This window comes from Mirounga angustirostris, unplaced genomic scaffold (genome assembly GCF_029215605.1).
Source record: "Mirounga angustirostris isolate CCGP_5_RB_7025 unplaced genomic scaffold, mMirAng1.0.hap1 SCAF_14, whole genome shotgun sequence".
Lineage (NCBI taxonomy): Eukaryota > Metazoa > Chordata > Mammalia > Carnivora > Phocidae > Mirounga > Mirounga angustirostris.
Genome location: NW_026991722.1, coordinates 44,465,111 through 44,488,641, shown reverse-complemented (window position 1 = coordinate 44,488,641; position 23,531 = coordinate 44,465,111). Strand labels below are relative to the sequence as shown.

General features: G+C 47.4%; 1 protein-coding gene across 3 annotated transcripts in view; it reads right to left on the bottom strand.

The window, feature by feature from the left end:
- KCTD1 (potassium channel tetramerization domain containing 1) overlaps window positions 1-21,612 on the bottom strand; it is a 91,283-nt gene extending 69,671 nt beyond the window's left edge. The window contains exon 1 of one of the 3 annotated variants that reach the window (XM_045886889.3): window positions 20,746-21,612. Coding sequence is in view for 2 of the 3 variants with exons in the window: in XM_045886888.3 (XP_045742844.2) it covers window positions 18,601-20,397 (1,797 nt within the window). In the remaining variant the exon portion in view is untranslated. The other 2 variants (XM_045886888.3, XM_054510336.2) reach the window with 2 other exon arrangements.
- Window positions 21,613-23,531: the final 1,919 nt, after the last annotated feature.

Below are 23,531 nucleotides of genomic sequence, written 5' to 3'. Positions count from 1 at the left end.
TGTGGGAGGGAGGTAAGGCTACAGCACCTAACCTGTATCAGTCAGGGATTTTAGAAAAGTACATAAAAGTATTAATAAAACAACCCAAAGCCAGTCACTCCACCCATCCTCTGGATCCTGCCACCCTGCCATCCCTCTTGCTCTCTATGGACTCCTTCCCATCAACATGTAAACATGTTTGGGTCTCTTCCATCTTAAAAACATACAAAATCGGGGCGCCTGGGTGGCTCAGTCGTTAAGCGACTGCCTTCGGCTCGGGTCATGATCCCAGGGTCCTGGGATCGAGCCCCGCATTGGGCTCCCTGCTCTGTGGGAAGCCTGCTTCTCCCTCTCCCACTCCCCCTGCTTGTGTTCCCTCTCTCGCTGTGTCTCTCTCTGTCAAATAAATAAATAAAAAATCTTTAAAAAAAAAAAAAAACATACAAAATCGGCCCCCTCATCTCCAGCCCCAACTTCACGCTCTCTCCCTCTCCTGCAGTCAAACCTGGAAGAAGCGGCTGGTTCCCTCTCTTGGCCTTTCACCGCACCCTTAGGTCACTCCAGCATGTCTTCTGCTCACCACCTACAAAACCACTCTGCAAAGACCACTACCAGCCTCCCTATAGACAAGCCAGAGACAAACTCCAAGGTCCCATCTTACTTGAAATCTCAGCTGCATTAACAAAATCCAGCACTCCCTTGGCTCCTGGTACACCCTACCCCACAAGTTCCTTGTGGCTCCGTGCCAGCAACCCCTTCTCTGCTCTGCTTGGGAATATTTGAGTGTCTTGGGGCCTTCTTCTCTCACTAGGATTTCTTTTTTTTTTTTTTTTTTAGAGAATCTTTTTTTTTTTTTTTTAAAGATTTTATTTATTTATTCATGAGAGACAGAGAGAGAGAGGCAGAGGGAGAAGCAGGCTCCCAAGGAGCAGGGAGCCCGATGCGGGACTCGATCCCAGGACCCTGGGATCATGACCTGAGCCGAAGGCAGACGCTTAACCATCTGAGCCACCCAGGCGCCCTCACTAGGATTTCTTTCTAAGCAAAATAATCCATCCCGAGGGGCTTTAATTACCATCTATAAGCTGATGAACTTCCAAGTTTTACCCTCCAGCCCAGACTTGCCAGACCTGTGATCTACCTACTTAGCCAACATTTCCACTTGATTGTCCCAAGAGCCTCTCAAATTCAACATCTCCAAGGCAGAACTAGCACCCCTGTTTGCCTTGTCCTTTACCTGAACTCCTTGTGCCCCCCCACACCTCACTCCCCCCCCCACCCTTGCCCAGGATCAGTCTCCATGCCCTGTGGATTCTACCTCTCAGATGTTACAAAATCATCCACTGCTTCTTCCCACCCCCAGTACTACCATCTTACAGCTCTTAGGTACCATCACCTCTGTCCACCCTTGCTCTTTCTTTGCAATCCATGGTCCACATCTTAATTGAAGAGAACTTGTTTTAAAAAAAAAGTTGGGACACTGTCCTCCTCTGCTTAAAACCCTTCCATAACTGCCTGGCCAGGCCATAGGATGAGGTCTGAAACCTTTAACATGGCCTAGACATGTCCTTGCTGAGAATGCTTCAGCTTTCTCTCTCACCACCTCCCCATCACTCTCTATGCTCAAAACCCAGATTTCCTTTCAGTCCTGGGATATTCTAGAATGGTCCATGCTCTTTCCTGCCTCAAGGCCTTTGCACATGTACATCCCTCCGTCTACCATGTCTCTCAGATCAAAATCCTTCCTCCCTTCTCTGTTCTCTGTGCTTTCCCTTGAAGTGAAAACAAAGAGTAAAGCCCAAAGAAGAACCAAGAGTAACAGAGCAGTGGAAAGAAAGTACTAAGAAAAAGGAAAAACAGGTGGGTTTGTATCCTTTTTTTAATTGTACTTGATCCTCTCAGACCATTCTTTAAAAGAAACCATAACGCAAGGAGGTTGTGCCTAAAACCAGAACAGACATAAATTCCCAAATGACACTAAAGAACCTTGAGAGGACTGATTTTATTTTCTGTAGCTGTGGACAATCAAAAAAGGCATCTGGAGTCCATGAGCAAATTTCATAAAAGTAAAATAGGGTTAGTGACAATAGTCATTGATATTTCCTAACACAGTATATGTATGACATGTCTTAATATTAATAGAATTCACACTAGGAAAGGAAAAAGAGACTAAATAACCACAAAACCCAAGGTAACTAGCCAAACAGACACAGACCGAAAGTGAACGCAACTCTTCTCCCTGAACCCAAACTCTAACACTGACCCCCTAAAGTTGGAGTTCCCTGAGAAATTCTCAGTTTTACACTCTCAATTCTATATTGTGAGCAAATACTATAGATTGCATGATTCTGTGACATCAAATGTGTGCCTTTGGGTTTCTCTTAGCTGTTATGGGGTTGGAGGTTGAGCCTGGTAGAGACAGAGGGGAAATGAGGGAGATGGGGAAAGGAAAAAAGGAAAGAAAAGACCGTCCGAGTAGGCCTATGGTAGACAGGTGAACACTGGTCCCCACCTAAAACACAGAGGAAGAAGCCAAAGGCCAGGTCTGGTGACCTCAGCTAAGTCCATCTTAGTCCTGTCCCCACCTCGTCCCCAGAGTGCACAACCTAGCCAACCAGACCCACACTTCTGTGAGGACAGCACTGCTCCCACCACCAGTTATCACCAGGTGGTGATTCATTTGGGTGTATGTGATTCCCATGGTGTGCTAAGAAATCAACAGAAGAGGGACTCCTGGGTGGCTCAGTTGGTTAAGCATCTGCCTTCGGCTCAGGTCATGATCCCAGAGTCTTGGGATCGAGTCCCGCACTGGGCTCCCTGCTCAGTGAGGAGCCCACTTCTCCCTCTGCCTGCGCTCCCCCTGCTTGCACTCTCTTTCTCTGACAAATTAAAAAAAAGAGAGAGAGAGAGAAGAGATAGTATTTGCTCACAATATAGAATTGAGAGTGTAAAATCAACAGATGAGAGCAAATTAAATTTGGAACATATGCAACAGAACTTGACCTAATCTCCAGGGGCACGGTCTTAACCACCTGATGCTCAGAGTGCAGCACAGTGTGAGGCACATAGTCGCTGTGCAACAAATGTTTAAGCAGAGGTGAGGTGGTGGTTTTTTTTATGTGCGACTGGAGGAACTTTTTGTTTCTACCCTTCAGAGCTAAAGAATTAGTTTTCATCTTTTCAAATGAAGGTGAATTTTTTTTTTTAAAGATTTTATTTATTTATTTGACAGAGAGAGACACAGCGAGAGAGGGGACACAAGCAGGGGGAGTGGGAGAGGGAGAAGCAGGCTTCCCGCGGAACAGGGAGCCTGACGCCGGGCTCGATCCCAGGACCCTGGGATCATGACCTGAGCCGAAGGCAGACGCTTAACGACTGAGCCACCCAGGTGCCCCGAAGGTGAAATATTTAAATACTTTCTGCTCAAGCTAAGAGGGCAAAGATTATCAATTAACCTTAAAATGTTAACATAGTTTTATTCATTTCTATGAATATTTTTTTTAAGATTTTATTTATTTGTCAGAGAGAGAGAGACAGTGAGAGAGGGAACACAAGTAGGGGGAGTGGGAGAGGGAGAAGCAGGCTTCCCGCTGAGCAGGGAGCCCGATGCGGGGCTCGATCCCAGGACCCTAGGATCCTGACCTGAGCCGAAGGCAGACACTTAACTGACTGAGCCACCCAGATGCCCCTCTATGAATATTTTTGAGCACCCAAAATGCACCAACCACCAGGCACGGGGAATAAAGCAGCGAGCAAAAGAGGCAATGTCCCAGGAACGGATGTTATTTAAAGAATAAAACAAATAAAAATCATGAAAATATTAACTTTCATTCTTAAAAATATTCAACCGTTATTTTTTGAAGGGCTATTCTGCATATGGCAAACAGAAATAAAACAACCCTAAATCAATTAGAAAATTTCAACCACAGGTTGATATACATTAAGTCAGATATATGACTTTATAGAGCACATCAGGCTGAATACTGTAAAAAAGATACATATATATATATATATACACACACACATCCTTAAAACACGTAAATCCCAAAAACAGAAATGGCAGCAGACCCCATCAGTATGCCAAGGTGTGGTTAAACAGACCGACCTGATATTGGAATTTACATCGAGGAGCAGTGAAGGCTCTAAAACAAGATTTCCTTCAGTGCATTAGAACTGCGATCTAATTTACAAACACTTCATTTGTAAAAATTGGATTTGCAGACCTTCTTGCCAGGATAGGATCATAGGAAGGGATTAAGGGGAAGGAAGTCTAAAGGTCACCTGACCAGGTATTCCTGTAATAGTTGTCTTACTGAGAAGGGCTTCTCATAAATTGGTTTAGGTGAGTTAGCTGATTAACAGCCAGTGAGGTTAGGATCCAGTTTAGATGAACTAGCCACTGTACCGGCTCATCGCTCATTCTCAGGTGCTAATCCAGGGATTCCTTAGCATCACAAATGTGGACTAAGGGTTTCACAAACAAGTGCCCGTGTTAATATTTTCTTTTGATTCTATCAGTAACACCTTAGCTGCTTTCTTTTGCAGGATGGGGAGAAAAGCAGAATTTCCGACCGACCTATTCAGAGAGGCAGTCCAGGGGAGTGTGTACCCCAGAGAAGACAGACCTCAGTTCCTCAGCAGCTCATGCTGCACTGGATGGCAGGGGAGAACCGTGCCCAGCACAAGTATTAACTGAGTCAAGTCTGAAGCAATCACATCGTAAAGGTTACACGTAAGCTAGCAAGTGAGGAGAGGGGGGCTTTGACGACCAAGAAAGAGATTCTGAACCTATAAATCAGGACTAGTTCCTGACTCTAGACCAGATTCTGCTACTCAAGCTCCCTGGGCCTCCATTTCCTCATCCTACCTAACAAATTGAGGTGGTCAGAGGTGTTATCCACTTGAGTTCTTAAGAAATGAACCACCCTATCGTTTACTGTCCTTCCCCTGCTATCTTATTAGGGAAACCTGAAGTCTGCTGTGGCTCACCCAACAGCGAGCATCTGTATCTGGAAGACTGGGTGCAGCCAGTCACAGCTCCATCTGCCCTGGGTTCATGCAGAGCCTCACCTGCAATTAGGTTCATGCAAGTGGCCTGTGTCTGTGGCCTGCTTCTGTATGGGCGGGACCCAAGTGATGCAGACGGCGGGGGTGTGGGGGGTGTGGGGGGTGGGCATATCAGGAGGGAGTAACCAGCTAGTCACTTTAGGCTATTAAAGATCATTTCGTTAGTTTTAATGTCACTCCTACTTGAATGTCAAGTCCATGAGAAATGAGACCTTCTGTCTTGCTCTTTACTAGGCTGTCACTGACTAGCACATACTAGGTGCTCAAGAAACATGCACTGAATAAATGGATGAGGCAGAGAGCCGGAATCCAGTCCTGATTTTGCCACATACTGCCTGTCCTTCCTGGGGCAGGCTGTTCCTCTCTCTAGACTGTAAGACTGTCATGGGGATTAGATGGAATGATATGTACTGAGTGTTTACAGGAACATGTTATTCATGTATGTTAGCAATTCGATAGACCACAGGGATGAATTCTGCAGGAAGGAGAGGTGTAGCCCTAACACCGAGCAATACTAATGATCTAATACATAGTTCATGATGTAGACAATGTTTACTGACTTCACTGCTAACCAAGTTGGTATGAACTAAATTAAGAGTAAAATGTGAATTATTTCATGATTTATGATAGCTAAGCAAGTATTTTATTTGTCAGGCAGGAAAAGAAAGAGAATGACCTAATCTCTCTCAAATTAGCACTTTAACACAAAGAGTGCTACTGTACTATGTAACACATTGCCAGGAAGTTTCATAGTCTTTATTGCATCTGGATGAGATCTTTTCGGGTTAAAGTGGCCATGGGAATGTTTTCTAAATTATTTAAAAAACAAACAAACAAAACAGTGCTGCGATTTATCATCTGGTCATACATATAGTTTTTTAATGACAGAAGTTTAAAAGATCCTAGTTATACATTCTATTAAGACACTTGTTTATTCAAACAAATTTAGAATATGCTTTGCTGGTATCTGTTTAATAAAAATTATAAATAAGAACTGATCAGTTTCTATAAATTCAACGCTCATGATTAGGAAAAATCAAATGGTGTCTTTTTTAAGGAGATGGATAATTTTTATTGAGCACTTAAGACTTATATTGCCAATATTTATAAGTCATTTCAACTTTGCTGTTTAAAACCTTCTTAAAAGTTAGTCCAAAATTAATCCTTTAAATGTTTTATATAAAGCATATTTAAATTTTCCTTTTCATGATACAAATGAGGAGAGAATAAAAGCTTGAGAGTTTATTTTTATATTTCAGTGAATTACACACAGGCTCAAAAAGGGATACCTAGAATATAGTATCCATCTCTCTCTGAACTTTATAGCTTTTATCATGCGCCTTCTGATGATCTTATTTTATTCTTAGCATAGATATGGGTTCTCCAACTGTTTTTTTGCATGTTTACATTCTTTCACTTGTGTTTATAAATATTGTGATTTTTTTTTTTTTTTTCGGATCTTCTGTCTTAGCTTTAAAAGACAGTATTGAGGGGGCGGGTGGCTGGCTCAGTTGGTAGAACAGGTGACTCTTGATCTTGGGGTTGTAAGTTCAAGCCCCAAAATGAGTGTGGAGATTAGTTAAATAAAATCTTGGGGTACTGGGTGGCTCTGTTAAATGTCCCGCTCTTGATCTGAGCTCAGGTCTCGATCTTAGAGTTGTTGAGTTTAAGCCCCACGTTGGGCTCCATGCTGGGCGTGGAGCCTACTTAAAAAAAAAACCTTAATTTTTAACAAAGTTATTGTTATTCAGCCCGTACTTTGGGCTTTTACTACTCACAACAGTAGTCCCGTTATCCTTCTCTAACAGATGAGAAACTAAGTAACTTGCCCAAGGCCATTCAGGGTAATGATTCTCCTAACTCTGACTTGGTCTGTCCTTTGGTAGGTCTAATTAGAACTGATGGAGAGTGTTAGTTTTGCCCCAAACTTCCTCTAAGACTGGAGGTGACTTAGCTACTTACCTCCCCTTCCCTTTTTTTCCTGCATCTCTTCCTTGTTTTTCCTTTTGCTCCTGGGTCACCAAAGTGTCCTTTATCCCTTCTGTTATCTGTTGTCACCCACAAAAGGGCCACATGTCAGTGGCTGTCGCTTCCCTACGATCGCCTTGCAGTAAGAAGTCAGCTGACCCCCGGCGGACAGAGTCTGTCTCGCTGGCCGGTTTGGCTGGGCAAGAACCGCCTGCCAAGAGCAGCAGGGAGGGAAAAGCCTCTGCAGGAAGGTCTGTCATCCTGCGCCAAGAGGTAAACCCTTGCCCCATAAAGCGCCTTAGTATTATTAAACAGTTTTTATTTGTCAGGCACTTTATAGTCATTTTTATTGGCTCTTTTTACTAGTCATAACTCTGCATCAGAACGGGGCTCACTTTTTCTTTTAATTAAGTGCTCTAAGTGAAGCGGGAAAGACTGAAGGCCTGGGGGAGCAAGTCTTCAACCTCTGCCGCGACCACCGAGGCTGGCAGAGACCCGTGACCTGCCCCCATGCTGGACCCCACGGGGAGCCGCCAGCCCTCACTGCACAAAGGGCTCCACGGGAAGGTCCCCAAATCAATCCAACTACAGCTTTCAGCCCCTGTTGTCTTGACCGTGTGCTGACATTTGGAAGACTGGGCCATTCTATTTCACCCTAATCCATAATGTTCCCTTTTTTTATTTTCCTCCAACTCCAAAAGCACAAAGATCCTTTTAGGTTTAAAAAGACACATCCAGGGGCACCTGGGTGGCTCAGTGGGTTAAGCATCTGCCTTTGGGGTTCAGTCATGATCCCGGGATTGAGCCCCCCTCCCCCCTTACTGCAACTCCCTCTCCCGCCCGTGCTCAAATAAATAAAATGTTTAAAAAATAATAAAAGATACATCCATGTGAACACTTGTGGTTCACTGTCCTTTTTTTTTCTTTAGTGCTATGTAACTGCACTGCTTTTTAAACTTTAGTTATAAATCATAGATGAAAAAGTACCAGTGTACAAGAACCCTGGACCTGGGGCTGGAACTTGAACTTGAACTTTGCTCCTCCCAAAGAGGTGAACTTGAGAAACTGCCTAACCTCTCTGAGGGTCCGTTTTTCTCACCTATAGAATGGGTATAACGACAGTTCCTATCCTCCCCCACTCTTCAGCTTGCTTGTGTGTAGAGACTATCACAGGACATATCCCACGAGAGAATTTATTCTTCATGTTCCTTGTCTGCCTCCTCCACGAGACAGTGAGGACAAGGACTTGATCTGTGTCCCCGTCTATCTAACGCAGTACCTAACACTACAAAGTGCCCTATCCGGCTTCCTTACAATGAAGTCATACACAAGAGAGCCCTTTGCAATTGGCAAAGCACTATTCACAAGTACCTGAGTATAACTAAGGTCCCACAGTCCCAAGATGTGAAGGAAATAATGCACCAAAGGAGCCAGGCTTTTAGTGACTGCAAAAGTGGTAATTAAAATGTAAACCATGACAGAGAATCAGTTCTGAATTTCTTTGGGTTACTACACGAATACTTAAAATACATGGTTTGACAACTGGGTGACATTTGGAGGGGCTGATAGGTAGTGAAATGTGGCACCTTGCTTTGTGCTGGGACATGGAAAATAGCTGTGTTCTCAATGTGATAGCAAAGAAAAGGCTTAAATTTTGACAAGACAAGATTTTATTTTTTCCAAGTTTTCACATTCTGCTTATACACTTTTAAGACTTCAATGTTAAAGTCTTTCAGTTTCATTAGGCCACCTTCAGTCCCATTTCTTAGACAGTAATACATACCATTTACTCTCCAAGGTTTACTTGTGAATAGTCATTAAATGAGGTAAGACCCTCTGCTTCCTCTCCCAACTAGTCCTTCTTTTGACTTTACCTAGGTATTGCCATTCTGATTTCTCCAGTGTCTTCTCTTTACTATTTCTAAGGTATTCCTTACCTCCAAATTCCCATCTTTTACACAGTTAAGTGCTCAATAAATGCTTTTTACAAATAAATCCTATTTTAGGAGTTTTTCTGTATAGATTCTCCTTCATCTTGACTTTTCTCTTCTTAGATCATCACTCATCTCCCAAGAGGTGGTTCTAAAACGTTATCACTTGAGATGGTAGTTAAACGCAGGAATAGGATCTATGACCCCATGACCTTCTTTGTAAGTTAAAAAAAAAAAAAAAGCAACTGGAGAAACATACCTAGAACCTCATCACTCCTCCTTCCTCTTATAAAAATGATCCAGAAAACAGCAAAATCACCAGCATTATGAATATCTTATCATTAATGATTAAAAAACTAATATGTGAATGAACACTGAGTTGTAAGGAAAAGAAAATGGAAGCTACCTCAATCAGTTTTCTAATATTCTTGTTATACTTTTATAACAAGAAACTGTGTTTCTACAGCAACGTGATTTTAAACTGCTACCTCAATCCAATGAAAAACAAACATCCTGCAAGTCTTTTTTTTCTGGAGTAAAAAACAATGAGATATTTGTTCACGATGGAAGAAAATATCTAAAATCTATTTAGATATAGTTTTGTCAGAAAGAATGTCATAAAACAGAAGCCAATATTCCAGATGAGCTAGCTTAAATAAAATTGATAGATATATAATTATATTTATTAACTAACAGAATTAATACAATTCTAAAAGCCCACAAAGTTATCCCTTTAAGGACCATGGTGGCTGAATACTGTGAATAATTGAAGGGCAAACTAAATTAGGGGTGATGAATCCTTGCATCGTCCTATCAATCATTTCTACTTTATAAGAGCACTTTGTCAAACTTAAATCACAAGAGGTCGTTAACTGGTCAGCAATACTGCATCAAAACACCACCAATTACCCTGATTCTGCAGTCTGTTCAAAACATATATTATTATACCTCAACTTTAAGTGGAATGTCTAATGACTTATATAATCTCCAAGAGAGAAGTCGAGTTTTAGAAAACTATAGTCCAGGGGCGCCTGGGTGGCTCAGTTGGTTAAGCGACTGCCTTCGGCTCAGGTCATGATCCTGGAGTCCCAGGATCGAGTCCCGCATCAGGCTCCCTGCTCGGCAGGGAGTCTGCTTCTCCCTCTGACCCTCCTCCCTCTCATGCTCTCTGTCTCTCATTCTCTCTGTCTCAAATAAATTTAAAAAAAAAGAAGAAGAAGAAGAAAGAAAGAAAACTATAGTCCAATTATGCATTAAGGAAATGCAAATACCGTAACAGAGGATCTAGCCAAATACAGGCCCTACTACATTACTACTATAATGACCTTCCTAATGTCACAACTCCAGCGTTAGTTAGGATCACTCCTGGTATCCCAAACCATTCCAAATAGAATTCCATCTCTTGTAAAAAGCTGTTGATCTCATTCTAAGCCAACTTCTGCAAATCTGATAGAGTCTGGGCATCGATTATGCCCATCAAGGAATCTCCCTACCCCCTTTAGCACTTGAAAATTTTCAAGGCTTTGGAAAGAGAAATGGGGAGCAGTCTGCAGAATAAACCTACAAGGTGTAGATATCAATCCTGCCTGGGGCCACAGCATATGCAAAGCTTAAGGAAAAGCAGAGGAGAGAAAAACAGGCTTTCACCGGGATGAGATGGGCTTTTTTTTTTTTTTTTTTTAAGATTTAATTTATTTATTTGACAGAGAGGAGCAGTGTGGGAGCGGCAGAGGGAGGAGGAGAAGCAGGCCCCCTGCCAAGCAGGGAGCCCGATGTGGGGCTCAATCCCAGGACCCTGGGATCATGACCTGAGCGGAAGGCAGTTGCTTAACTGACTGAGCCACCCAGGCGCCCTCCCCTTTTTAAGTTTTATTTATTTAAGTACTCTCTACACCCCACATGGGGCTCAAACTCAACGACCCCAAGATCAAGAGTCGCACTCTCTTCGGACTGAGACAGCCAGGCGCCCCAAAGGCTTTTGGGGGAAACAGCAGAGGCCCCACACAGCACCCAGACAAGCTATTTACAAGAGAAAACAAGACCAAGACTGGGACTGTAACACCAAGACCAGCAGTTTTTCAAATGTTAAGACATTCTGTGCTAAGATAATGAAAGCATAGAAAATGTTCCCAGAGTGCTCAGGCTTTCAGCGCTTCTCAAATAGTAATTGACGTCACATGGGTGACTCTGCCTGGGTGGGTGTGACCACTTTCCCTTCCCCACTGACCGAGGACGAAACTGAACCAACTGACATGGTCCAGGGGGGTCTGGATGTGGCAGATCTGTTCTTAACTGCTACGTGACAGGGCCTCTCAAGAGGTTGCCGTAGTCCCCAGATTCACCGCGGACTGGGGGACCACACACAGCAACGCAGAAGCACATACTCACTGCAAATACTCTTCTGTGTTCTCTGCTATTTTATTTATGTACCTATTTTTGCTTGTTGGTAATAAGTTCTCTCTTCTTAGGCTGCTCTAGGAAAGCACCTCAGGTATAATATGAATCCAGTGTTATAACACCTTCTCTTTATTGGATTTTTCTATTTGAACGGTTGGTAAGAATTTTGGAATCAACAGACTATGGATTTAAAAGGAGACACTCTGGAATCAAACAGGCCTCGATCCGAAATCCAGGCATAGTTTTCTGATCAGTTATTAGATCTTAAGCAAGTTAGTCAAGGTTAGTTAAACCTTAGTCTCCTTTGTAAAACGGAAATGATAACCCCCACTCCTTGAGGGGCTGGATGAGGACTAAAGGAGAGACCACACGGATCCACGCTCATCAAGATGGTCTGCACACATCAATTGCCTGGGAATCATGTGAAAATGCAGGAGCTGACTCGGGGCATGGTGTGGAGAGAGCCTGCATTTCTGACAAGTTCCCAAGTGATGCAGAGGTTGCCGGTCGGCAGGCCACGGTAAACAAAACTAAACAAAACCCTGGTATGTCTTGGTCATTATTAATGATTACACTCCACTTCATAACAACAGAACCAGTCAGAGGTTGTGACAGCTGACATAAAAACTCTGCAAGGAGGGAGTCTCGTTTGTCTCCGCAGACTGCAGCCCATTAGGATGAGAACTCTGTGGCCAGAGAACGCCCCTCGTTCACTTCTGCCTGGACCCGGTCCAATGGCTCACCTAGAACAGCTAGGAAGCTGGGAATGCTGAAACAGCTCTAATTTTAAGTTATACTCCTTCACACTACCTGGCAAAAAAACATAGCAAGTTCAGGTCTCATAACTAATCCACAAGCTCAAGAAACTTGCCCTCAACACTTCTCAGACCACAATAACAAGATGGAAGATTTTCTCATGTACCAAGGTGATATACACGTGTGTGCATCTCTATCTGTATGAATGTACTATCCATGACCATGCTGTCTAAATGGGGGAAGGTGGAGAAGTTACCAACACCAAATAAATACATATGTACATATATAGTGTCTCAACTAGCTTGGTCCCTGGCATGTGGTGAAAAGCATCTGCATGGGACAGGTGCTATAAATAACAGTTCCCTTTTTCTTGGGTTGAGAGGAAGGGTAGGGACTGACTGGTGAGACACCTGACCGAACTGGGTTAACCTGCACCGGAGACATGGAGTAAAACTAGAAAATGATGATTAAAAGCTTCCAAACGAGTCCTGACATTCTAATTTGGTGACCACATTACTCACAAAGGAAGCGCCATTTATCTCTGCCATCCTTCAGCATTCCTTTCTGAATTCCTCTCCTTTTTTCCTAGAAGCCCCCAACCTAATGCTCTCTTAAATCTGTCAACCCTTTCGGGTAGCACATTTTTACCTCCTTCCTCCCAGACAGGATCGAAACGCCCATCTTCCAGGGTTCACTGCCAGGTGATCAGGGGAAAGCAGTTGTTCAAGGTGTAAATGAGGCTAGATCCTCCCAGGAAAGGTCTGCATGATAAAGGTGATTTTCAAATGCCTACCTGGGAGGGGAGGGGTGCTGGGGTGGAGGGGCCAGAGGCACAGAATAGCCTGGTGATGTGGGAATACCTGAGCTGCTCTGGCAGGCTCCCAATCCTCTCCCTTCAAGGTTGCCCCAAGTTTTCCAGGGTTATATACATGGACTCGCTTTATGACTTCCCTGCACCCCGCATATTAAACACAACCAAACTCACTGCCTGGAGAACCAACAGGGGCTCAACTGATCGCAGTCACTCAACAGGAATCACAGATCTCAGAATGCGGTGGGTTTCCAGAAGGAAGTTCCCACTGGGGTTCCTAAAGCAGTCTCAGAGCAAAGTGCTGGGACAAAACCTCTGATCGAAGTTCAGACGCTCTGGACTGTTTACAGTCCTATATAAGAGATTGTCTGCTTTGTTGTTTTTAAAAAATCCCGCACATGGACCAAGTTTAGGATAAGATATGAATTTTTAAAAAGTGACTAATAAAAGTTGGCAGTCATATATAAATGTATCTTTTTTAGGGAGAAAGAACAGGCTCTGTCAGGTTGTTAAAGTATAAGCTGAAAGGAAGTCTGACTGTAAAGAAAGTTGAACAGAAGAACGGGGAGAAATCCTGAAAACCTAAAACGTCTAATTAGGTTTGGTCTCCTGTGGTAGAGAGGATATACTGTAGTTTAAAGCCATGGGCATTAGAAAATACAGTCCTTGCTATGGTGAGGTATCTCAACCGGCTTAAACACTCATTTATTTCTAGACTATCTAGAAGCTCAATCCCTGTTATAAAAGACCTGACACCATTCAGAGCCCATCCTCTCTCTCGAAGAATAGCAAGGGGAAACTTTTACAAATCTGAAAACCCAAAGGGCCTAAAATCTTACAGAACCTAAAACTTTAAAAGTTCATCTGTTTCCACTGTGTTGTGGCGAGTATCAAGCAGACAATTCCTCCAGCTTGAAGCGCACGAACTTGCCCATCCTCTACAAACCCCCACTGAGGACTGAGGGCAAGGGCCAAATCGTGCGCCTTTAGACAGCACTTCGCAGGTAGACAGAGGCTGGATCAACAATGGTTGACCTGAATTCAGTGTCTTTACAACACCACTAGTGTTCAATGAAAAAGTCTGCCCATGCAAAGTTTCAAATGTGAAAGCTACGTTTTTCTTTCATTTTGGTTCATCAAGGTCAATCGATAGCCCTTTTTGGACCAACTAATTTCCCCTCCCTTCTCCTCTTTCTAAATTGTCCAGAGAAGTCTTTAAAAAGGCATCCTGACTAACTGGTATGATGCGGTGAAGGCTCAATCAAGAGAAGTAAACACAGGTCCTAGAAATAAAGCTCTAGCAAATGACAGACCCACCTTGTATGTTTGTTCCCAAGATTTTCAACATGGGCAACCGCACCGCAACTCCTACATCAATTTTGCTTTTCAAATGGCAGCTCGGACACCAAAAGGTTAACTTGAAACTGAACTTTTTGTTAAGTAACTGAAGTGGGGTTTTGACTGGCCTAGGCCAAGGCAGAACCCGCTTCAGCAGTTCCACGTGCAAGGAGCAGTCCTACCTGCAGAAGGGGCTCTCACATGTAGTGACAAGAGGAGAGCCTTTTAGGTAACATCTATTTGGGGGAGCCAGATTTTAAAATCAGGGTGACACAAAGATTTAAGTTTTAAATGAACGTGAGCCGCTTTCTCATTTGGCAGCAAATACTTCTTCCCGTTTCCTGGGTCGGGTTTAATGGCGGGCCGGCATACACGAAGGGTATATCATGACTGCAGTAATAGTATGTAAGAGCTAAAAACACACATTTCTTTCCCAAAATGACTGCGGCAACACATTACGTGTTTCACCTTTTAACTTTATTTTGATCTGGTTTTAATAGTTAATGAGGCCAAAATCCTGCCAATGCAACTACTTGCCAAGTGAAAAATGGATTAATTTATAAAGATTCCTGGTACAAAAGCCACAACAGTAGATGCTCAATAACTGTTTCCTGCATGAATGAAAAAAGTTACATAGTTATGTTACTGACATTTAGTTTCTCCACCATTCTGAATGGGAGAGCAAATATTCCTGTAGCAAAAAAGGGAAGGTAGCCATAAACTAACATTAAAGATCAGGAAAATGCCTGTTTTAAACAAGGCAGCTAATCCTAATAGCTCCAGATAACCATTACAAGAAAGTCTTGTTACAATTGCTTTGGCTGTTAAACCCACTACACCCTTCATGTTTGCAGAAGTTTGATTCCCTCGGTACGAAAGAGCAGCCCTCCCAAGTTAAAAACAAGACTTTGGCGATTATTTCAGTAATACATGAAATGCATGTTTGTTTGTTTCTATTAAGCAGACAGATTAAATATTGCTTCTCCCTTCCCACACTAAGCACCTGAATGAAGACTGTTTTCCCAGGGCTATCAACATCTGACTTCTCAAAGGCAAGGTCACTGACGACTGCGTGTGGCCCACAGAGAGGCTGCTCCAGTTTTCAGCTGGGAAACCGTAAGGCCGGACTCTGGCCCCTAGCGAAGCCAAAGAAACAGACAAGGACGATGGGCTCCACCAACTCCAGAATCTCCCCACTGCTTATTTCCTACCTGCAGAATTCCTTAGAAGTATTCCCGGAAATAACCTGGGTTGAAGTCAAATAAGAACAACTGAAGACACCTTTGGCACAAGCTTACGAATGTGTCTAAGTCTATTTCAGGGAGCTGATTTTCCCATTTTTGTTCGGTGCTGGAGAAAGGCACGGTTTATAAAAGCTCTAGCGACAAAGCTATGATATTTAGAGAATCTAAACTCTTATATTCTTTTTGTGTAGATGATAAAGACTAAAGTTAGAAATCTCTGTAGATGGATATCGAAGCTGAAGTATTGTTCTCTGAGGCAGGAAAAATGCTGTATTTTCATGCAAGGAGAACAGCTCTGAAATTGTAGGATGGGCTGTGCTAAACCTTTTTAAATGTACCATGTCACCTCCAAGATTGCTAGGAAGCTGCACCAGTAACTGGATCATCTTAGGTCACAACAGCTATGCAGGAGGAGGGGAGACAAGAATTGCCCTTTGCTTTTAACTGCCATTCCAGAGAATTAGTGAACTTCTTAAAGCAACCATCACCATAACTCCTCCCCACCCCCCCCAAAATCAACAAAAGCCAGGAACTTCACGTGAGTCAAAATCACAAATTCCATAATCGTTAATCCTTGAATGCATTCATTTTTCAACCAGTCCCACAAATGACACCCTTAATAACACTCTCAAAAAGTAAAAATTAGAGTAATAGGCTCTTCATTTTTTTTTAGAAACCTGCAATGTTAGAAGAGATCAGAGCATCAGGGTGTGAGTGTTACCAAGAAGCCTAGAATAATATGGTCAACAGCGGAATTCCGTGCACTGCCACTTGATGAGCCTAGCCGATATTAAGGTTAGACAGCCCATGTTTATAATTAAGTAATAATGACTGAAGCTCCAGGTACACACAGCATTTCCTGAAGATTAATGACCGGCAAGAGGAGTTGAGCTCCTGAAGCAGTGCCTTGGGCCAGTAACCCCAGCCAGTCAACAATCCCCAGGAAATGCCCTGGACCTCAAATGGTACAGTGATTTTAATAAATACAAGAGGAAAAAGTTTAGTATCAGCTTTCTACATAAACTAAACATTCGTTTCATTCTTAGAATGCGCAGCGAGCTCTGTAGGAGTTACTAAAGAGTTTCCTTAAAACTTCTTAATGCTGATTAAAAAAACTTACTTTCACATAAATGAAAGGCTGACTTAAATATGTGCAAAAAGAACAACTTTTTGTAGTGTTTTAACTACAAGGAACTTACGCAAAAATGTTTGCATAATAACGATCTAGCCAACATATGGACACTCAAATCTGTATGTAACTTTAATCTATATTTATCTGACTATAACTCAGAAAAAGAAAAGAATCAGTAGTCAGATTTAGAGAACTGATTTATCTCCCTCAGTGGAAACAAGACTGTGACAGGGCAACTGCATTCCTTAGACCAAAACAAAACCCACTCAGCAACTCCCTCGTCCATCTTTTGTGAAACCTTGAGTCATGATTCTACGGACACTGATGTCAAGAAACCAGCAGCCAGATGCCAGTAGACAAACTGTTTCATTATTATTCTATGCAGATCTAGACTTTAATAAACTTTCTCCAGCGTTTAACTCTTAATCAGGTGCTACTCTACACCAGGATGTTTCAAGGGTCTTACTTGATTAGAAGAACGCGAACATTTATTTTTGCTTTCAGAGAAAAAGCAAACCCCAATTCTCCAAAGAAGAATTCTCCTCTCGGCCCTCACAACTCCATAAAACCACCCCCTGATCTGTCGGAAATGTACCACGCACACTGGAAGGAGAGAAAAACACATAGCCTGCAGGTCTTGTGTATTTTAGAGAACTTTGGTGTTTATACTACCATTCACAGCCCCTTTCTCTGCTGGCCTTGAGGCTTGCTGATTAGCTGGTAAACCTTTGAAAGGGTCAGTTTGTCTAGAACTGGAATTTCCACTTTGGAAAAAGCACAGAGGTACCTGACATCTGTTCCTCGAAGGGCCTGCACTACCACCTCCAGACTTAACAGTCGAAATTCCTACTTCTGCTTGATGGCAGGGAGGTCAAAGCTGTAAAACCTCCAGTGGCTACGCCTGCCTGCAGAACAGAGCACAGTCCCCAAAGACCTTCTGGTTTCTGGCTCCTTTAGAGAAGAGTCTCCAAAAGATGAACACAATTTTAAATAATATGAATATATTCCTCTAAATAATAAGACGAGAAGCATCCGGGGAAGCCCTCCCTCTCAACCTAAAATTTGGTACTGCTTAGAACTAAATCATTTTAGTATTAAAACAGTTCCCTAATCCTTGATGAGGACGCTGAAGCCCAGAGAGGTGAACTGATTTGCCCAAGGTGGCTCAGCTTCTGGGCTACATTTACAACTCTTAACTGTGGGTGCGCTTCCCACACTACTGTGCTGTTTGGTCTTAATGAAATATCTATATTCTCAAGTCTTATCTGCCCCCTAGATGGTGAGCCCCATGGGGCTAGGGAAAGGCAGCAAGGTTTGGTTCCCACTGTGCTGGGCACCACAGGGCACAGAGCCTGGCTGGTAGTGCGGATACCCCTTTCCATCTATTAACAAGTGACTTCAGTTTATGGAAACTACACCCCAAACATCACTTTATGTCCAGCTACCTGTTACAGCATAAACTGGCACTGGACTGCCAATCTCTCCACTCCCCACCCACATACAGGAAGTGGGCTTGGCATGTTTTCTTTTTTAGTATAGAATCATTTTTTTTTTTAATCTTCCTAAGTTATGGCGAATATGCAAGAGAGCATTTTAATAGTTACTTTATTCAAATATATTTTAAGTAACTGCTTCCTTTATATGCACGGTATTCTGGCACCCTGCCTTAGAAAAGTCATGCATTCAATGGAGAGCCGGGCTACCTCCTACGGACCTTTTGTTCTGCGAACTTTGAAGTTTTAACCTTACTGCGCAGCACGGATTTAGGGAGCATGCCTTCTCCCATCTTTTAAGGTGAGATGTAAACTTTCCTGAAAAGCACCAAGAGTTAGGCTTCTAAGGCCGAGATCCAATCTGGTTCAGTCTACTTAGCACTTTTTAAAACTCCTCCCCGCCCCCACCCCAGACCTGCATTAGCACGAGTTAGTCCCGAAACGGTACCAGAAACATTTCATGCATAGAGTTTGGTTTGGTTACCTGGGTGGGGGAAACAATGGCAGGTGAAACTACTGTGGGAGAATTGGTGCTTCTGTGCCCATTGGCTTCTGGAAGAAGAGGCAGGGGGTCGTGTTTCACGGAAACCACCACCACCGCATCCACAGGCTCCGAGGGGCGGATACAAAGTCTTTTGGGGGAAGAGGGGCCGCAGATATCCCCCGACCCGAACACGGACTCGTACAGAGCGCGCTTGGGCGCAGCCTCGGATTTCACGTCGGGCCCGACCTGGCTGTCTTTGGGGAGGATATAGGTGTTCCCCAGCGAGGGCGGCTGGGGGCGGTGGTGGTGGGAGGGATGGGTGGGGGGATGGTGGGAGTGGTGGCGAGCAGCCCCGTTCAGAGCCTCCGAGTAGCAGCCCTGCGGGGCGGGCGAGCCCAGTTTGGTGCCGATGCCCGCGATGCTGTTGAGCGTGGCGATGGAGACGGCGCCGATGCAGTGGTTGGTGTAGGTCTTGGAGAGCTTGGCCGCCTTCGAGAGCATCTGCATCCTGGTGCCCAGCAAGTTCTTGCCAATGGCTTTGTTCTCGTACCAGGTCACATCGCCCTCGCTGCAGTGGTCCCGGGGCCGCTGGAAGAACGCCTTGCAGAGAGGGTTGCGCTTCGACAGGTACTTCACGAAGCTGGCGTAGGGGCAGAACTCGGTGCCCGTCTCGTACATGCGGGGCAAGTTCTCCTCGTCGCTGCTCTCGGCACGCTTCTTGCTCCACGACGACGAGCGCGACTTGTGGTAGGGCCCGAGGGACTTAAAGTAGACGAACTTGCGGCCGTCCTCGTCCATAGCCAGCCCAAAGGAGTCCTCCTCCAGCTCGCGCTGGTTCTCGCGGCCGCGCGTGCAGAAGTACATGCACGTCTCGAACCAGACCTTGTTGAGCAGCCCGAAGGGCGTGTTGGTGCTGAAGACGCTGGAGGTGTAGAGCTTGCGCAGGTCGGCACGCGTGATGGCTTGCTTCTGCACCACGGGCCCGGCGCCCTGCTCCTCGAGCTTGCGGATGACCGCGGCCAGTGTCAGGTTGGCGCTGCGCAGCTCGGGGTCCTTGGTGAGGTCGAGCGTGCGGCAGTACGGGGGCTCGTTGAGGTAGCGGTTGAGGGAGCTGCGGATGCTGATGAGCGACGACTTGCTGTAGAGCTGGCCGCTCTTGGAGCGGGCCTCCGCGTAGAAAGAGCGCAGCACGCGGCACAGCGCCCCCTTGTCCATGGTCTCGAAGTCCGGGCTCTGCGCCTTCTCGCTCAGGTACTCCCGGAAGATGCGCACGGCGTAGCGGGTGGCCAGCCGGGTGTTCTCGCTCAGCCGGGCCCGCTCGGGGCGCTGCAGCACGTCGGGGTCCAGCTCGGCGCTGTCCCCGGGCGGCCCGCCGCGGGCCCGGGGCGCCAGCAATCGCGGCGGCGCCTCGGGCTCCAGCGCGGCGCTCTGGTCCATATTGATCATATGGACCGGCTCGGGTTCCAGCTCCTCCCCGGCCGAGTCCTCGGGCTCCAGGGGCTCATCCCAGTCCAGCCCCATCTCTTCCTCCTCCTCGTCCTCCTCCAGGCCCCCACCTCCGTCCTCCTCCTCCTCGTCCCCCGTTATCTGCACCTCCTGGATCTCGTCGTCCTCCTCCTCTTCCTCCTCCTCCTCGCCCGCGCTGCAGTAGTGCGGGCGGCCGTGGCGGCGGCCGCGGCCCCCCGCACAGCGCTCGCCCTCGCCCCGCTCCCCATTGTTCTCGGCGGCGGCGGCGGCGGCGCTGGCGCTGCCGCCCGCGCTGGTGTTACAGTCCCCGCTGCCAGGCATTCTCGCCATATTGCCGTCTCTCTGCCAGTCCTCGGGCAGGGCGCATGCGCTATATTGGACCGCAGCGCTGAGAGCTTTTGTGTTTAATGACCTTCAGCTACCGGGAGGCAAAGCCGGGCTCTTAAAGGAGCCGCGCTCCAATTGTCAGTTCGGAGCGCGGCTCCGGAGGGGCAGCGGCGCGCAGGGGATGGAGGGGAAGGGAGGCGGGGGTAAGTTAGACAGGGAGAGGGTAAGGACTGGGACTGGCTGGACCCTCTTCCTCCCCAACCCCTCTCCCCAGTCCTAAGAAAACTTTGAAAGGGGGGGGGAGAAAGGGGAGGGAAAGCTGTCGGTGGGGGTGAAACACTCCCAACTTACCCTCTGGCGGAGTGGCGCGCGGGCCCGGGCGGGAGAGAGGGAGGGCCGGCGGGAGGGCGGGGCGGTCTCGCTTCTCTAAGTAATGCCGGAGGAGCGGTGCCCCTTCCACCGCCCCCTCATTGCCCCCCAGAGCCGGGGGTTCGGGGAGGCGGCAGTGCCGGGCGGGCCGCGGGTGCTGCTCGGAGAAGCCCGTGTCTGGCGCCGCCCGAAGCGGAGCGGAGCAGGCAGGTTAATGAGCAGGGTGGAGGAGGCACGGCGAGGCCCCGCACCCTCTCTGCGCCCGCGGCCAGGGCGCAGCGGGCGAGGCTTGGGAGCGGGATGGGGCTGGCGGCGGCGGCTCCCCCACCTACTTGCTGGCGGCGAGGCGCGGGGGCCTGGGGCCAGCCGCACGGCTCCCAGCTCCCTTTCCGACTCTTGCAAAGGAGCGAAACACGCCCCACGTCAGCCTCATCCCTTTCGACTTTTCCAACAGCCTCTTTTAAGCTGTCATTAAAGACCTGGGGCGCTCCCCGTAGGTCTAGGGCAAGTCCGCGCCGGTCCCGCCAGCCTGGGGAAGGAGCAAGAAAGAAAGACGGGAGGGGCGGGGGGGAGGGGAGACACCGGGAGAGGTGCTGGGGACCCCAGGGACCCCCTCCACACCGGCGCTGGCCGCCGCCCTCCCTGCCTCGGAGCACCCTGACATAACTCCCTCTGGCGAGGCGCTCCACCTGGTTGGAGCTAGAGCAATGCCCGTCCCTAAGGCCCGTCGGCGGGCGGGCGGAAAAAGTGAACTTGGGGCTCGGCCGCCCCCGCCACCGCCACAATTCCGGCAATTCGGATCCCGGGCGCGCGCTCGTTCCAAGTTTGCCAACCGCCATTCTTTCGCCCTCGGGGCTGCGCTGCCTCCGGCGCACGGGGGCGGATACCTCCGAAACTGGAAAGGCGGCCAAAGAGCTCGCCGGGTCCCGCTTTCCCATAGGAGACACTGTCCCACTTCCAGCCGAACGCCCGCCCCCGACGCGCCCAGAGTCTGGGCGCGTCCTCGCGTCGCCGCCTCCCGCGCTCTCCCGACCCAGGGGCAGCGGCCCCAGAGCCGCCCGAGACCTCGGCTGTTTTCTTTGGCGGCACAGCCCCGGCCACCTCCGGAGCTCCCACTGCATCCCAGTCTTCTCCTCCTCGGGCAGCCCGAGTGTCCCCTAGCGCTCCCGTCGGCTCCGAATCCCAGGGGCTGGGGAACCAACGGAGCCAAGTCCCAGCAGCCCGACCCCCAGGGCGTGCTGACCCTGCAAGGAAACAGCCTCGCCAGCTCCTCCGGGGCGTCCTCGGATTTGCCCCCGAGTCCTAATACTAGGCACTTCAGCTGTGTAAGTGTGGTCAGTTGTCCGTGCCCCCGCCCCCTTCCCGGATCCCCCGTCTTGCTTTCAGGGCAGTTTATAACTTTACGCATCAATAGAAACCCATCCGTCATAAAATGTAAGAGGGGGGTAAACTAGGGTTCTGGGTCGTGTGGGCGTCTAATTGGGAGTTGACGGTGTCTTCAGCCATCAGTGCTCGCCCTACGCGTGTTTCCGCGGCCCTGGACCCGGCAGAGCGTTGGGGAAATTGCGCCAGGTGTGAACAAGTTGGAGCAAGTCGGTGCCTCCCGGGCCCCCTCCCGTTCCTCGGGCACACACACACACACACACACACAGACGACACACGCTCTCATCCGCCCTGCTGTCAGCAGAGAACCCTTCGGGGAGGTGAGGAATTCGGTGGTTGCATCCCTCCGGAAACATCCCCGAGGTGCTGCCCGCTTTGTCCGAAATACACTGTGTCCCCGAAAATATGTAGGAAGGCGTTTGTTTGTTTCCCGGAGCTCAGGGCAATAGGCAACTAAGTTAGTTGCACACGCAAACCCGCGCACACACCAGTCGCACAAGGCTACTTCCGGAGGGCTGGCCCTTTGTCCCGGGATGCTCCCAGGTTTTCCGGGCGCCCGAACACTCGGGAAGGGAATTGCATCAGTGTTGAACACTCAGGTGGGCGCCCAGCAAGTTACCTACCAGGGGCTGCTCTCCGGCGGCCCTCACGGCCAGCGCAGTGCACCGAGGGGTTGCGCTCCCGGAGCGGCCTGGGGATACCCGCCCACTCTCCAGCCCCGGAGCGGAGCGACGCCCCAGGTCTCCCCACTTATGCAGGCGAGCCCCCCTCCCCGCCCCCTCCCCCAGCTCCCCTCCCGGCTGGGCGAGCTGCTTTGAATTGCTTGCAATTTGCCGGAGGCGGTGTGCTGGGTTGGACGCTCCGGGAAACAAAGCGACCAAAAACAGCTCCCAGTTGACGTCAACTTATTTCCAGAAAAGAAAATAGTTTTGTGCTCCCAGGACAAAATTCCCCCCAGGGCAGGTCTCTACCGGCAAAAACCAAAGGGGAGAGGGGGGTGATGGGCAATAGCAGAACCAAAAAACCCCGAGTGCAAATAAGTTTCTAACGGATGTAGCCAAACAACAGCTTCAGATGCTGCCTGGACGGTTTGCAAACAATAGGCAGGACCCTGGCAGACATTAGATAGGAAGAACGCACCTTGGAAAGTATGCCTTGGCCTGATTCTCTGGCAACTATGAATCTGCTTCGTGGCACCAGCTCCTGAACAGCTACCAAAATTCTTTGCCCATTAATGATTCTTCATCAAATATTGGAAAAGACCTCTTCAGGTTAGAAACTACAGTATCTATCAGGAAGGACACCCAGAAAAACCCTTCCCGCCACCATCAAAGATAAATAAATAAAGAAGTTGCTTAATTTTTAAAACCCGGTGACACAAAATT